At 39.0% G+C, this 17,643-nt stretch overlaps 1 protein-coding gene across 8 annotated transcripts in view; it reads left to right on the plus strand.

The window, feature by feature from the left end:
- The window catches only part of OSBPL1A (oxysterol binding protein like 1A), a 218,802-nt gene that overhangs the window by 142,153 nt on the left and 59,006 nt on the right, over positions 1-17,643 (plus strand). For 7 of the 8 annotated variants that reach the window (XM_032421388.1, XM_032421389.1, XM_032421386.1 and 4 more), the window contains one exon: positions 5,127-5,283. In XM_032421388.1, the coding sequence (XP_032277279.1) occupies positions 5,127-5,283 (157 nt within the window). Of the gene's footprint in view, positions 1-4,648; positions 4,776-5,126; positions 5,284-17,643 lie in introns of those variants that run through there. The other variant, XM_032421394.1, reaches the window with a different exon arrangement.

Raw genomic sequence — 17,643 nt, forward strand, 5'->3', positions numbered from 1 at the left:
GTATAAAATGTGATGAGGAATGTTTTAAAGTCACATTAACCCAGTCACAGCCAATGGTTTCCATGCTATTTGGATGAGAAAGAAGAGATTGTAAAGTGAAAGGAGTTTGTGTTCAAAATAATTCTGAGTCCTAATGTGGACAGAACTTTCAAGATCTAGGCCTTCGGAGATTTGCCACATTAAAACAGACTTTCTACTAATATTGCTGTTTTCCTTGAGAAAATAATCAGGCAGAGTTTCTACTTTAAATGCTTGTCTGTAGGCTAGGGAATTTATCTTTGAAAATACAGTCTTTGTCTTCAAAGTATTATTCTGACAGTTTTTCTGTAAAATGTAATTATCAATTAAGCCACCGTCCTTTTGTGACGAGGTGGGGAATAAGCAAAAAGCCACAAATAAGGCCACATGAGGTTTTCCCTTTCTCATCATTACTGGACGTTATACCAATTTCCCTAGTTGCCCATCAGAAGTTCAGTAAATAGCATAGGGTGGTTGCATAAATTCCCTTACCAGGTTTCTCAGAGGGTGATGAAGTATCCTGAAAATTTGGGGCGACTTTACTTATTATAGAAACACATATGTTTGTAAGGGAAAATGCCTTAGGAAATAGAATGGTGAAGGGCTAACTCTGCCTGAAATCTAGCTACGTGTATCACTCAGATACATATCTTTTGCTGCGTTTGGAAATATATCTGTAGAAAAATCAAGCTGTCTTGCTTTTGTGTGGTGTTGTTTTTCAGTGGCATTGATGTGAGAGATAACAGGACCAGAATAGATTTCATGCATCCAGCAGGATAGATCTTTGGCTTGACAGGTTTTTGTGTGTTTATTTGTTAGGGTTTTGTTTCATTTTTGTTTTTATTGTGGCAGTGTGTACATAACATCAAACTTGCCATTTTTAAGTTCAGTGGCATTGAGTACGTTCACATTGTTGTGCCACCATGACCGCCTCCCATCTCCAGAGTTCTTTCATCATCCCAGACTGAAACTGAAACTCCCAGCTCCATACACAGTGAAGACTGACTCCCTGTCTCCTGCCTTGTGTGTTTCTTTTTAAAAGCACGAGTATCATGGCCTTACACTATTATAAGAGAGCTCTGTAACCACCACAGTGCAGGCATTAAGCACTCTCTCCAAGTGCTTTATGCTTTCCACCAAGACATTACTATATTGCCCATTAACATTGGATGATAGATAAGGTCTGGTTTATTTGGTATTTATATGTCTGGGCAAAACTGAAAAACCTGAAGTTTTAAGATTGAGATTTAAGATCTCAGAAGTGCTTAGATCCCTCACTGATATATTGGTACAGGGAGATTTGAAAATTACTTCTGTGGGCAGGCTTTACCTTGCTCAGTAACCTCCACAGTGGCTATGACCTTTTAGGTATTTATAGCTAAACATGTTTGAATTTAAATATATCTAGAGCTGTGGATCTCCATATGCAGTGATGCTCTGCTGAAGACAGATTAGTGTGACTAATGCTATGAAGGCAGAGTCTATTAAGAATGACCTCCTTTTGCCAATAAAGTAAGTCCAGACTCTTTCACACTGTATGTATTAGACATCTCTCTGTTGATGAGCTGTTGTTCTTAAGCAGCTGGTTAGTTTCTATCTCAAGAGCACCGTAAATCATGTTGTTGATCATGTTTCCTGCTCTACCTTTGAAGTTGGAGGACTCGGAGACAAGTCTGTGATTGACACCTAGCAGGTATCCAGAACCTCCTGGCATGCATTGGGATGCTACCTCCTTCCTTGCTTTATTTTATACTCTTGTTGTCCCACTGCCTGCCTTGCTTTTTATTTATCTTAGCTTCACACAGTCCTTTCTAGACACCTTGTCCTTTGCTCTGTAAAACTGCTAATCCCTCTATGTGGCCTACTGTCCCCATTCAGACTTCTTTTATTGTACCTAGAAAAATTTACTGAACTCAGGTGTTCACAAAACAGTACACCTCTGCTAGACCCTAGGCAGGGACCAGATCTTACTGTTCTTCGACGCCGCGGTGCCTGCTCTTGTTAAGGGAAGGGGAGGAATGAATGAAGCAGTGTCAGATACTGTGGATGTCAGTGATTCTTTAAGAATTAGAAAATGACCATTGGACTTTGCAATATTCAGGTGATTGGTGACCTTTGTTAGAGCCCTCCAGGGGAAGGGTGGGGATAGTCTGTTCCTATCAGAGGGAAGGTGGTTGGGAGGAAGGATTGGGGGAGGGGAGAGGTGGAACAACTGGGAGAAAGGGGGTAGAAGAAAGGCAGACTAGGAGGGGGCAAAGGGGGGTCAAGTTGTACCACCAGCCATGGAGGACCAGGGTCTATCCTGCCATCTGATGGTGTATCTCTGGGGGTAAGCTTGGCGTTCAGTAGTATGGATGAAGGTAGTAGGTCTTCAGCTTACGTTTACTAAGCTCAAGTCTTGTTTTGGAAAAAGTCTCTTTGCTTCATAGGAGCTCTTAACTGCCTTACCTCTTGTTTGGTGTTTACTGTGTATCTGCTTTTTGTTAATTTTCTTTTTAGGTGAACATATGTCTTATGATTTGTAGCTCTTGAATAGCAAACACATTGTCCTGTGCATAGTGCTGTTCAATAAATGCCTGAGGTTTTTTGCTTCAGTGCTTTTTGGTTTTCATGACATCTAAATTATAAAGTACTGATGCATCTTAAATAATACTAACGAATATGGACAAAACTATTTTGTTTGACTCTTCAAATTCTTAATTTTTTTCATATGAAACCAATTTGAAAATGTAGATGTGAAAAATCCACCCCCAACTCAAGACCACTGTTGTCATCTTTGATACAGGATTTGCTTAGGCAGCTCCCACTGAAAGATGCTCTTCCCTCCACCTTCTTTTTGTGAAGATTTACCTGAGGTACCGCCTCTCCCACGTAGTCCTTCCTGATACCCATCTACTTAGCCCAGAAAATTGGTCCCCTTACTTCACTGTGCTCTCGACAGACTTTTGTTGTTTTACTGTTCTCATCTGTATGTACTTCTGAACCAGCCTGGTCTCTCTTTAAAAAAGAGTAAAGTTGTTTTTTTTTTGCTCTGTGTTTTAGAGTTGCAAAATGGTATCCTGATTATTTTTGTCTTAGCATTTTGTTAAAAGCATTTTTCGGTTTTATTAAGTTGTTTTTGTAAATGCAGTTTTAACAACTAATTTCATCTAATGGGCAGCTGTCCTTTGTTAGTGGCTATTCAGGTTGTCTTTAATTTTTTTCAATAAAAGATTGTGACTGCCTGCTAAAATTGACAATGAAAAATAAGTCTCTTTAAATTTATGTTTAAAATATCTATTTCTTTGTTAATAAGGTGTATGACTGAGCAAAGGTATATTTTTAGAAATTCCAGTAAAATTATATTTACAGAAAATAAAAATAACTTCACTGGCATTGAAAGACTTTCTCCAAGTAACTTAACACCATTCAGAGGGTCCAGAGTTCAGAGCTCAAGATGTGTTGTCCAACCTATAATCGTATTGGTCCAACAGTTGTTACTGTGGTGTTCCCTGACTTGCAGTGATTCATCTTAGGATTTTCTTTCCGACTTTATGGTGATGTGAGAGCGATATGCATCAGTAAAAAGCATACTTCGAATTTTGAATTTGGATCTTTTCCAGAGCTAGTGCTAGGCAAGGGCAGTGAGCTGCGGCTCCCAGTCAGCCACGCAGTCACGAGGGTGAACAACCGATCGGCTGGCAAGCATTCTCTACCCAGACAACCGTTCTCTTTTTCAGTATAGCATTCAGTAAATTACATGAGATATTCCACACTTTATTATAAAATAGGCTTTGTGTCAGCTGATTTTGCCCGATTGTCAGCTAATGTAAATGACTGAGCACATTTAAGGTAGGCTAGGCTAGGCTGTGATGTTGGGTAGGTTGGGTGTTTGAAATGCATTTTTGACTTAATATTTTAAACTGACGATGAGTTAATTGGGACGTAACCCCATTGTAAGTCAAGGAAGATCTGTAATCAACCTTATGTGGTAAAAATAAGGTTCCTTGATGTTGGCTAAGTTATAGAATGCTGCAGAGGGAAAAGAAAGTACTAAAAAAATTTGATTTCCTGACCAGGTTAGCTATAATATAAGCAGATGGTCAATAAATTTCGTTTAAGGAAGTTTGCTTGAATGTGTCTAAGAGTGCTTGCCTAGAGCTGAGGACAGTTGAGTGTATAGTCCTTTGCTTAAGAAGGGGAGTTAGAAGTTACCTTGAATTTGTATTTTAATAGAAATGTGGGTACAATTTAGAGTTTTTGGGAGATTGCTGCATTGAGCTGAAATATATAGAGCATTAAATGAGTCAGAAGGACCTGGGTTCAAATCCTGGTTCACCTAACTCACAAACCATGAGACCATCAGCACAGTGGTTAACCCCATAGTCCTGCCTTGCTGTCACCAAGGCACCCTGGAAGTGCTAAAAGGAGACGAAAATGTGATCATGCCTGAAAACTATAATGTGTTGTATAAAAATAAGTTGTCTTAGTATTCCCAAACAGGCAGATGGCTCTACCCAGAATACATAGCCAATTAGGAATGTGGTATTTCTATCCTAAAAATGCCTGCCTGATAATTGGATTTTATATGGACACTTTGAGCTTTAGCTCTTGAGGATTTAAATAATGTCATATCAGAAGAAGTATTTTTTGAAGTATTTTTAAATTACCTTCGCTTTTGTGTGTCTATAGTATCAGATGTAATTTAAACTTCCCACAAGTACAGCCACTATAGCTTTTTCCTTATATGTGAATTTTAGAAAATGAATGCTTTGTTGGTAAGTTAGGCTTAAGATGCTTTGAGAGGGAACGTAAAAATAGAAATTTGGGGGTGGGGACTACTGAATATGATTTCTTAAAGAATTGGGTAATCTTTGGAAATCTCTTGTAATGTGTAAAATCGTTTAACTGTAAGTTTATATAAGCCTATATCTGTTTCATAAATCCACTTTAGCCTTATTGGGTGCAGGTTCTCTGAAATCCCCGAGGAGGTGGTTAACGGATGGATTGTTGAAGGACAAAGTGGGCTGCTTAAGTTTCAAAGCCTGATGCGTTAAGGGAGCTATCCATTGTTACTGCAGCCTCGCACCCAAGTTCAGTTCATTGACTATGAACTTGCTCTGCCACAGAGTCCGAGTCCGAGCGTTCCCTGAGTCGACTGGAAGCTGTGACTGCGTGCTCCTTGGAGGAGGAAGGAGAGCCCTTGAGCAGTAGAAAACACAGAATGTCAGAAGGAAAAGACTGTGGTGGTGGAGATGCTCTCTCCAACGGCATCAAAAAACACAGGTAGGATGGCCTTGAAACGGTTACCATTGCTGACTTTTTCTTATAAAATACTTCTGGTTCATGAAGAAAAGCATGCCTTCTCTTTGTTTTCCCCCCCGCTCTGTGTTTATATTGCTGTTACCACCTCAGAGAAAGGATTTAGCTTAAGTACTTTGTGCATTTAAGAGAAGAACATCATCTGTACTTATAGGAACAAAGCATACAACTTGGTGTTAGCAACCATGGTTTCGGGGAACATAAATCCTTTAGTTGACAATTTAGCTAGGCTCTTCAGAACTGGCTTTTGCAATTGATGCTGGGCTCCTCTTTTCATCATACATCTTTTATGACTCTGCCTCCCCGTGCTATTTTAGTTTCTGGTCATTTGATCTTCTTGTTGGTTTTATTAAGAGTGGATGGTAATATTGCCTGCCTGTTGATACAATTTAGTTACATTTAAACAAAGACTTTTATTAAGCTCCAGGATTTGTTGAACAGATCCATTTTACACTGTCTAATAACATTAGTATCTTTTTATTCCCTTGATGATTTCATCCTAGAGATTGTCCCAAATTCCTGAGACCCAGCAGACACCGGAGCTCCTGGTCTCCGCGCGAGTGTGCACACACAGTGTGGCATGAGTGCCTGCTGCTACTCGTAAAATAGTTGATCAAATTACAGGTTAAGGATAGATGCTGGTGTGATTGTAAAAAGCACTTTGTGGGTAAGAACTTATTAATGGTTAATTTCTACAAGATAGTTTTTGTTTGTTTAATACTTCTAGGTTGTGTAACTCTCCATTTCTGCGCCACGATTCTGGTCCCAGTTGGTCTCAATTATTGTTCTTCCAGGAAAAAATGTACATATCACTTCTCATTTATGTGTATTTGCCCCTTGCTAACAAAACGGTCTTAGTGTATGCTTATTTTGAAAACATCAGTGAGTTGCAGGTAACGAACTAATTAAAACCAGAGGGTATCCTCTAAAAGCACTTACCGACCGAGTATACTGTGTGCAGATAATGTGGCAAGCAGTGAGTGTCTTTCCCGATTGCCTTCCGCAGTTTTTGTCAGCTCCTTTGGGAGCCCAGGGCTAATAAGTTCTTTGTAGGACATGAAATCCCTAACAGGAAACCTGGTAGGCCTACCACTCATAAGTCCTGATGGTCTGGTGAGAACACAGGTGAAATCTTTTGATGTGAGAAACCTACAAATAGCTTAAATAATTGTTAAAATAGCAGAAAGAGCCACTGTGCTTAGACACTCTCCTAGCCTAGGGCGGGAGAAGCATTTCTCTACTGCTCTTCAGGGCCTGGGAGCCCTGGTGTGTGTGCTTTCATCATAACCATAGTTACTGTGCTCTTGACAGAAATGTATTCTACTATATTTGTATATTTTGTGTTGCGTCTTAATTAGTCAAACCCAGAATGGTAAGATGAGAAAGTTAAGGTGGAATTGCTTAAAAGTGAAATCAGGGCAGGTCACTAAGAAAAACTACAAAGGAATGCAGCTCTAGGTAGTGACCTCACCAGAAAAGTTAAACTGATACGTGAGCTGCAACTTATTAAGCTTGTAAATGTGATAAAATACTCTTTAGTTATTTAAAAGAAGGCAGTTTAGGAAATTGTCAGCAGTTAGGTATATGGGGAAAACATAACAGTTTCCTATTTTAAAAAGTAATTGTTATGGTTTGGTTTTTTTTTAAAGCCCATCTTTTGCATGAAGTTCTTTCTAATCAAATAAACAGAGCATATGTCATAAATAATTTAAAAGTTTCATTTTAGAATAGGAAAGTAAGTGGAGTATTCAATGTTATCAAATCCCTCTTGCCTGTGCCCTCAATCGTATTATAAGTAATCTGCATTTATAATGGGCACTTATTGTGATAATATGAAGAGTAATTTGAATCAGTAGTAATTTTGGTGATGTTTTTAGAAAAGCAGATATAGAGGCGCCGGGGTGACTCAGTCGGTTAAGCATCTGACTCTTGATTTGGGCTCAGGTCGTGATCTCAGGGTGGTGAGATCAAGCCCCGAGTTGAGCTCCGTGTTCAGCGCAGAGTCTGCTTGTCCCTCTCCCTCTTCCACTCCCCTGCTTGTGCTCATTTGTCTCTAATTTGTGAGAGGGAGGGAGACAGCAAGCAGGGGATGGGGGGGGGGGGTTGAGTTGCTTTGTGGAAAATTAGCCTACACCATGCTATAGTCAGGTTTATATTTACAGGGCTTCTTATCATCTTGGCTGTGTTCCATAGGATCAGTTCTCTCCTCTTGGACTAATTTATGACATGTATTCAGAGCTCTAATCTTTTAGCTTGTTAGCAGTTTGACCCAAGTTGTTATGTTTGATAAAAATGTGGATATTTATTTCATTGTGTCTCTGGATTTGGTATAAAATATACTAATGTAGAGTAGATTAGAGTGTGAAACATTGGATCCATGTTATGATTCTGTAAATGTTATTTACTGTATTAATAGCATTAATAAATAAAAGGAGAAAAACATACCATCATCCTAATAGATAAAAAGCAGGGGCGCCTGGGTGGCTCACTTGGTTGAGGGTTGGACTCCTGATTTCGGCTCAAGTCATGATCTCATAGGTCATGAGATAGAGCCCCATGTTGGGCTCTCTGTTCACCATGGAGTCTGCGTCAGATTCTCTCTCCCTCTGTCCCTCCCCCTGCTCGTTCTCTCTCTCTAAAAAGAAATAAAAAAGTCATTCATGATTAATAAATAACTTAGCAAACCACACATAGAAGAGAACCTCTCTGATCTAGTTAAAAGTTACAAGAAACAAATTACTTAATGAGATATTAAGCACAGTAATTATAGTATCAGGAATAAGACAAGGATGTCTGCTGTCATCTTTGCTATTCAGCATTATTCGGAGGTCATAGTCAGAGATCTAACATACCCAGGAGATTTAGAAATAAACAGAACCATAAGTATCTACAGACAAATTGGTAGAGGTGGTAAGGAAGTTTGGCAAGGTTGCTTTTATACAAAATCAGTTTCTTCCATTTCTGTGTACCATCAACAGACAAACTGCAGCTAAAACTGGGAGGGTGCATATTGAGAGTATCTATTAAAAAGTCTCATACCTAGGAATAAATCTTAGCAAAAAATGTAATATTAAAACTGGGGCGCCTGGGTGGCTCGGTCGTTAGGCGTCTGCCTTCGGCTCAGGTCATGATCCCGGGTTCCTGGGATCGAGCCCAGCACTGGGCTCCCTGCTCAGCGGGAAGCCTGCTTCTCCCTCTCCCACTCCCCCTGCTTGTGTTCCCTCTCTCGCTGTGTCTCTCTCTGTCAAATAAATAAAATTAAAAAAACAAAAACAAAAAAAACCTGAAAGACCTAAAACTTATTGAGAAGGCAAATACATTGTCATAAAGATGTTTTTGCCAAATTGATCTGCAGATTCGATGTAAGTTTAATTAAAATCTCAATGCCCTTTTCCTTGGAAGTTGAAACATGGATTCTGAAATATATATTTAAGCACATAGGGCTTTGAAGAGCCAAGATAACTGCTCAAGAACCAGGTTGGGGGAAAGGAAGGCATTTGTTCTACCACATGTCAAGACTGATGGTAAATCTTTAGTGCAGGATTGTCCTGGAGGCAGACTGACCTGTAGAATGGAAGTAAAAGGTCCCAAGACCCCCCCATCTAGGAAGCCTGGTGTACAAGTAGTGCTAGCGTAGCGGGTCAGCGAGGGCAAGAATGGATTGTTAGGTACATGGTACTGAGAGAGTCATTTAATGGGCACCCTCCAAAAAACCCAAAAAGGAGACAGATCCTTATTTCATATACACGAATGTTAATAAATTCTACATGAACCAAACACTTAAATGTGAAAGAGTAAAACTTAAAAACTTTTGGAGGGAAACATAAAGTATCCGCAATTTTGAAATAGGGAAAAATTTCGTACAACAGAAATGTGATAGGGACTAAATTTATATCTGATTCAGTTAATGTATTTATATTGATATATTTACTTGAATAAAGCTTTCTATTCTTTAGTAAATGTGGCTACAAATCACAAAGGTTTATTTTGCTGAAATGGCAGATTAGGACTCCAGATGATCACTTCGTTTACCCTTTATTTATCCTTCGTGACTGCTTTTAGAATTGAATTATTAGGTCGCCAGATAACAGCTGTCTTCTATTTAGAAGAAGTCATACAAAGAATATACTGTCAAGTTGAAGTCAAACCCTTAAAGAGATTGAGAATACAAGCTAAGACAATAACTTCCAAGACTGAGAAAATGTTGTTAGTGATAAAAAAAATTATTCAACTTTGAATACATCTAATCACTAGAATAAAACTAGAAATCTCCTGCAGATACAGGACAGATTATCTGCTTTTAGACTTGATTAGGTCAGGGCACAGCGTTAGTAACAAGTCACCCCCCCACCCCCAGATGTCCTCTGGTGCCCTGCACAGGAGAAAATACTCTGTCAGGAAATGTTTGGGGTAACTCCCTATTGTCATGTAGTGATCAGGGTCACATTAGCAGGAGTCCAGATACATCTCTGATTTTCAAAAGACCCAAGAGTCATGGAAGAAAGAGCAAGAGCCTGCCCAGGATTACCCAGATTTGTGGTAGGGCCTGTCGGCTGGAGGGACCAGTGGTTCCAAGGACACGGTGAATCTACACTCTCAGCCTTCTCTTTGTCCCAGAGTACTTATTTACTCTGGAAAGTAGAGAGCTATAATTTTTTTTTTAATTAAAAAATTTACAATGTAGTATCACTAAAACACACAGAACTACTGTGGGGCCTACCTTTTTAACAAGCTGGATACAAGCCTGTCTCAGCAGCCTGAGAGAGCAGAGTGCTAGAGATGGAGAAGAGCGAGAAACTCCAGGAGAAGCAATAGAGAAGGAGGATGCTTGACCTTCAAAGAGAAGTCGAATTTGGGCCAGGGTACTGCTGAGTGCTCGGTAGGGGGACCTGGCAGTCCTGGAGCTGCAGCTGGCTACTGGGGGGGTGGGGAGTGGGGCAGTGGAGAGCAGACCCCTGGGACAGATCGGCAGGTTGGATGCCCCACAGGCCACTCCGACTACATGGGACACCCACCTCTCCAACAAAAACACCTTCGGGGATTCCTGGACCAGTAAGAACTCGGCAAGTGGGGGCTAGACACCCAACAAAAAGGGTTCAAATGTAGAAAGCTTATCTAGAACTAACAAGCTGTTAGGCCAGGGAGTCACTTGGGGTATCTTAGAAAGGAGAAGGCAAAGACCAGTGGGGGTCTAGATTCATGATAATTACCTCCCTAAAACTTATTGCCAGAAATTACTCTTGGAAAGCTGAGACATCTTTTCACAGAATTCGCCTCTTTCAGCCCTAGTTTAAAAAGCAGATAGAGGAGTTGCTCTTTTAAAAGCAGGTGCTGAGGCTCACAGGGCCACCTCCTTGCCCTGACCCCTAAAACACCTCTTTTGGGCTTGGGGCTCTTTAAATAACACTGTTGGAAAAACAAAATCTTTCCAGTTGTAGCATTCTGTAAGCAACTGATAGTGAGATACACTTTTAACCTGACTCTAAGGGCTCTTTCAAATCTGTTCTAGATCAGTGATTTTTTGTGAGCAGATGAGAGTAGTTTTCTAGGGCAGCCATAATCTGCAAAGCTAGGCTTGAGTGAGCGAAAGAACAAATAGCTAATGATTTGTGTTTTTTGCCTTGGATATGAAGAAGAGTAAAGAATACGTTTTCTGGGGATGCCTGGGTGGCTCGGTTGGGCATCTGCCTTCAGCTCAGGTCATGATCCCAGGGTTCTGGGATTGAGTCCCGCATCTGGCTCCTTGCTTGGCGGGGAGCCTGCTTCTCCCTCTGCCTGCCGCCACCCCCCACCCCACCCCTGCTTGTGTACGTGCGCTCTCGCACATGCTCTCTCACTCTCTGACAAATAAATAAAATCTTAAAAAAAAAATACGTTTTCCAGCACATAATCCCATTTTAGAAACTATTGGAGTTTTCAAACCCACATGCAAGTAGAATCATATAATGAACCCCTCATATCCATCATTTATCTTTGGTGTCTATCATGTGCCCCACTTTGTTTCATCTCCAGACTCCCCCCACCTCCTCTACTTTAAGAAATTATCTTAAAAATTATACCAAATCCAAAATATAGTTTAATCTTTAATTTAGTTTGAATCTTTAAAACATTGGGACTCTTATTTTCTAAAACCAGTACCATTATGATACCTAAAAAACCAGCGTCTTTAATATCATCAGTTAGTATTTATTTTTTCCTGATTGTCTCATAAATGCCACTTAGTAATTAGATCTAAAATGTCATTTAATAAGACAAATCCAGAAGATCCACATAATGCCTTTGGTTTATATGTATCTTCAATCTCTTTTAATCTCTAGACTTCTTCCCCTCTTCCTCATTTTTTTTCTTGCCAGTTATTTACAGAAGAAACCTGGTCATTTGTACTGTAGAGTAACCCACAATTTGGATATTGCCTGTTGCATTCCCATGGTGTCACTTAACATATTCTTTTACTCCTGAATTGTCTATAAACAGATGGTTATATATAGAGGCTCAGCCAGATTTAGGTTTGAATTGTTTGGCATAAAGTGCTTCATAGGTGGACCTGCTGTTACGTCCATCGGGAGCACACTCTGTTTGGTTTTCCTTTTTATAACATTGAGATTGATTTCCTGGGGTGTCAGGCATTGTCAGTCTGACACATCCATGATAAAGTTGTCCAACAGCCTTGAACCTAATGATTTTTAGCAGCCACTGTTGATCAGTGTCTACATCCTTGTTTTATTAGGGTCTGCTAAATGGTTGTATTATATTTCTATCATTCCTTCTACTTAGGTAGAACCATTTTGTAAAGAAAAAACTTCCCATTATCTCTTTTCAGAATATGCTGGTTCTCTACCATCCTCCAGAGGTGATATGTGAAAGTGTGGATTGGGTTGCATAAATCTCTTGTGGCTATTTTTCCCATCTTTGGTCAGAGGGAGCCCCTCGGTGTCCTTGTGACAGGACCCCAGTTATAATTTATTTTTTTTTAGGGATAATTTTAATACAGTAAGTCAGTTGTCTCTGACCACTGCTTTGCTTTCTGATACAAAGAGATGTTTCAGGCTTATTTAGTATGCTTCCTGCCCCATATCTAGAGTTGGCTTTTTCTCTAAGGAGCCACATTTCATTTTAGTGGGAAATAATATTTAGCTATAATAATTCCTGTAGTAAGAATGTTCTGTACTACTGGGTTGGCCAGTAGTTCTCAGTCCTTTTCATTGGAGAGGGGTGGGCCCCTGCCCCTAAGGAAAAGTGCTTCATGAATTCATACCAATGTATTTCCAGTTAAAATTTTAGATTCTAGGGTTTTCCTTCTAATTCCTTTGATTTTATTTGCAATGTATGGTTCCCAATGACATTTATATAATATATAATTACCTATTTGCTTTAGTATGTTAGTTTCTTTCTCACACACACACATGTAGAAATACTGTTACTAACAATGTGGTTGCTGAAAAGAATTTCAGATTTCTTTATAGTTCCTTTTAATATATTCCTTCTGGACGTACAGTCAGTGTTGTGTTTGAAGGTCACTTTCTGTGTGGTTAAACTACTAACTTGTTACACAGATAGGTTCATTTGTTTCATATGCTTTCAGGTTTTAGAGATTCCCTTTTGACTTAGGTTTTTTAGAGTTAAGTGAAATATTTACATGATTTCAAAGTCAAAATACAAAACAAGGTATGTTTAGAAAAATCTAGTTTCTGTCCTCCCCCTAAATGTAATCATTACAGTCTCCTAATTAGTTTTTAATATAAACAGTGTTAAGATATGTTCATATTCGGGGCGCCTGGATGGCTCAGTTGGTTAAGCGACTGCCTTCGGCTCAGGTCATGATCCTGGAGTTCTGGGATCGAGCCCCGTATCAGGCTCCCTGCTCGGCGGGGAGTCTGCTTCTCCCTCTGACTCTCCTCCCTCTCATGCTCTCTGTCTCTCATTCTCTCTCTCTCAAATAAATAAATAAAATCTTTAAAAAAAAAAAGATATGTTCATATTCATTTTTTTAATTATAAAAGATACTGTACAACTTGGGTTTTTTTTTTTCACTCAACATATGCTAATTTCAATTCTTTTGGTCTCACAATCCTTGATATTAATCAGTTGGGTTATTTTTCTACAATACTTAAAAATTGCATATGTGTTTGTGCCTACACATGCATATTTCGAGTAGAGATGATTCTCTTTAAAATTTTTAATTGGTGATACATGCATGTGCTTCAAAGTTCAGAAACGTAATCGGGCATATTTCATAAATTTTAACTCTCACTTTTTAAGCTAGCCATGCCCCTTCCTTTCCCCAAATGAAATCATTATTGCATTTAATATTTTTTCTTCATACATACAGTTCTTGACCCTGCTTTTAAAAATATACATATATAGTTATGCAACAAATGTATTTTGTTGAATAATTGCCCCTATTCTATTCAAGATGCTGAGGTTACAAAAATGAACAAAGTCCTTGTTCCTATAGAGTGTCCCTTTCTGAACGGAGGGAGGTTTAACATCCTTTTGTGTATTTAAGGTCTATTTGTATTTCTTTTTCTGTGAATTGCTCATATCCTTTGCCCATTTTTCTACAGGAATGTTAAACTCACCAATTTTCAGTGCTCTATAGTATCATTGGAGAAACTAGCTTTTAAATGTAACATGGGCTGAAAATATTTTTTTCCAGGTTTGCCAACAGGAAAGATAATTCTTAGAATTTTTAATTCCTAACACGTAGTGGAAAGTACATTTACTAAAACTGTTTAATAAATGACACTGCTAATCCTATTTTTGTTTCTGAATTTTACATACATATGTATATATGCTCTTTGAAAAAATATTTAAGTGAATTAGAACAATGTAGTTATTAATTGCTACCTGGGTTTGAATCCCATATCTACCACTTTTCTGACCTAAGCAAGTTATAATTTTTTTTGAAATTCAACTTCCTTATCTGTAAAATGGATGTAATAATAGGGCCTACCTTATTGGCTTATGATAATTAAAGAGATAATCTGTGTAAAGCACTCATAGTGATCTTTGTCTAATTAAGTGTCAGGTACAGGTAAAGTAGAAAACTGATAAACCCTCGGCAAAAACAGGTAGAGGGAGTTGTTTTCTTCCTTTCTTTTAACTTAAAAGGTCTTTGGATGAATTTTAGAAGTTTAAATTGTCCTTTAAACTGAAATTTGGGAAAGAGGTAGCTGAAATGAAAGTGTTGATCTTGGAATAACATAGTTACCTTTAATAAATGTGAAATAAGGAAAATTGTTCCACATTTAACTCTTCTGTGGTTGATTTCAATCATTTTATAACAATACAGTTAAATTGAAATATGGCTTTTCTTTCTGTTGCTAGAAGAAAGGCTACCTGGCCTCCACAAAGCTGGTTGTAAACTTACATTGTCAGAAGTGTAAGCAAGAGGTGACTGGAGGCTTAAAGCTCTGTTATTCATTCCTTGGTCCCTGGAGATTACTTTCCCCATACAGAGGTCTCATTACTTCTCCTTTTGATCCCTAGACTTTTTGAATCTCCTAGGTGAATTTCCAATTTCTATTTTAAGTTTGCTTGATAGACACTTAAAACCCTCAGAATATCAAAGAGAAGAAGTTAAATATTTAATAAAATGGACATTCTTGCATAGCATCTTGCTCTATTTGAACATACACCCTCCAGATGAACACAGGGTTTGGAGTGCCTAGGAGATATCTTTCAGGGTAACTTAGTCTTTTAATGCCCTGCCTTTTTCTACTTACTCTGTCCATTTCTTAATTCCAGTAATGCATATATTGGGCATCTTGACTTCTGATGGCGTATGGGATTTGGTCTTTACAAATACATTGAAAAGTATCACTGAAGTATTGTTGGAGCTGTGCTAATCTAAATTTTGCCTAAAGGAGAAAACTGCCTCTCGGGACAGAGTTTTTCAGTTTGTTTGTGCTTTGCTTGTTAGCTCAGGAGGAATATTCCTTTTTCAAAAAAACACCGTATACAATAAGGATTTCCAAGGTAAATAAAATTGAGAAGTGATTGTTTTTAAAAACAAAGAGTTCCGGGGCGCCTGGGTGGCTCAGTGGTTAAGCTCTGCCTTCGGCTCAGGTCATGATCCCAGGGTCCTGGGATCGAGCCCCGCATCAGGCTCCCTGCTCGGCGGAGAGCCTGCTTCTCCCTCCACCACTCCCCCTGCTTGTGTTCCCTCTCTCGCTCTCTCTCTCTGTCAAATAAATAAATAAAATCTAAAAAAAAATAAATAAAAACAGAGTTCCTTTAACAATTTATCGCCTTGCGCCTTTAAATCTTCAGAAAAATTTGGTTTTTATACAGATCTTTCTGGGACACGTGGGTGGCTTAATCGGTTAAGTGTCTGCCTTTGGCTCAGGTCATGATCCCAGGGTTCTGGGATTGAGTCCTGCATTGGGCTCCTTGCTCAGTGGGGAGCCTGCTTCTCCCTCTGCCGCTCCCCCTGCTTGTGTGTGCGCTCTCTCTCTCTCTCTCTCTCTCTGTCAAATAAATAAGTAAAATCTTAAAAAAAACCCAACTCTTTCAAAACCTGTTGACTGCATAAAATGTAATATATCCTAATCGTGCAATATAATCTGCTATTGAGTCGTGTTGCTATAACACCATGTTGAGGCAGGATTTGAAACCTTAGGATGAAATTCCATGTTGCCCTTTTAAGTATCCTCAAAGCCAATTCCTTGTGAATGCAGCAGTGACTCCCGTTAATTACACATCCTGGTTCTTAACCGGGAAGCATTGTGCCACTGCATCTGACAAATGTGGAAAATGTAAATAACTGTAACCAGGAATGCATACTGTTATGATGGAATAAGATAATGTGATATGTGGTACAGTAGGGTACCCCCAGCTTTTAGGAAGAGTTGGGAGAGAGGGAGCATAACGTCATACCAGTGCTGAAGTAAAATAGTGTCCTTGCCGGACTGTAAGAGAGCACATTTGAGGCAGTTAACCGTTCTCCGCAAAACAGACTTCTGTGGGTGAACCGTAGTAGACCGTTAATGACCATAGATTCTTCACAGTGTTGTTTTGCTTTTGTGCTTTGGCATTGTCAGTCTCTTAACACCTTAAGTATATTGCCACAAATTCTAATAGGTGGAAGTGTAACATGATCATAAGGTGATTGAGAACCATCTGCTTAATGTGCTTTCTCTTCCCTTCTGGGGTTCGTTCTGGCTCTGTGACTTAGTACAGCTATGTGGCTTTAGTAAGCATTTAATCTGTCCGCACGCAGGTGCTTCATCTCTAAAATGGGCCATGCCCTACAAAAGTACAGTCCGGGAGCAAGATGGCTAGAACCTATGTCTGTCGGTTTCTGACGCTGCTGTCTTCCAAATGTATTCAAACCCAGGGCTGTTTGCAGTATTGTGCATAATATTAATGGCTGCTGTTTACATTTGTATTATAAATTGACGTATATAATGTACTTTTACAAACTCCATAGCTTCTGATTCTCAAAATATCTTTCAGTTACAGGAAGGGCAGGTATTATCATATCCTCAACTTTTATAAATGAACAAGTTGAATCACAAGAAGTTTAATTAACTTGCCCTAAGTCACTTAGCCAATAAATGATAGGGCCTGCATTCAAACCAGGTTTTCTGATTTCAGCGCCTTTGTGCTTTTCTTAAAATTTAGAATCTTCATAGATATTTAGAATAACAAAGATTTATATACCTAGACAAAAGCTTCTGAAATTTAAGCTAATTTGTCCCAGCCTTTAATTCAGTTCTGTTTCTTTTATGTGATAATTTACTGTGAATTAACAACATAGTTCCAAAGCCTTTATTAAGCATGCGTCTGCTGTTGGCTCAATGCTGGGCAGAATTACAAATTAAAGTGGACACGCAACTAGTCTCTGGGCCTTTATAAGCTTCCACTTGTATTAACATGAGCATACAAAAGAACACATGAACATACTGCAAGTTCTGCCAATTTTAAACAGACCTGGTATCTGTTCTTAAACAGTCCTAAGGTGGAAAAATAATTTTATTTTCCTATAATCTCCATTATCCACCAACTTCCTACCAAAGTAGACAACTCCAAAGGATGCAGGAATAATTACAGGTGTAATGTTTTTATGGAAATTACTTGTTTTTTCCTCAGTAATTATGCATTCTCTTGTTAGTGAAAACCAAGCTTTTGGGCTATTTTCCTTCAGTATATGATTGACATAATCTATCAGAAAGAACAAGAAAATCTCAGAAGGCCAGGTACACTACTTGGATCTGGTTGTGTGTTTTAGGACACTGTGTAGTCTTTCTTAGCAGAAGAAACCTTCTTAGGAAGGAGGAAGAATGCTGTCCTTTGCAGTACAGGTATTTCACTGTGCCCAAA

Source organism: Phoca vitulina, unplaced genomic scaffold, assembly GCF_004348235.1.
Source record: "Phoca vitulina isolate PV1807 unplaced genomic scaffold, GSC_HSeal_1.0 scaffold24, whole genome shotgun sequence".
Taxonomy (NCBI): domain Eukaryota; kingdom Metazoa; phylum Chordata; class Mammalia; order Carnivora; family Phocidae; genus Phoca; species Phoca vitulina.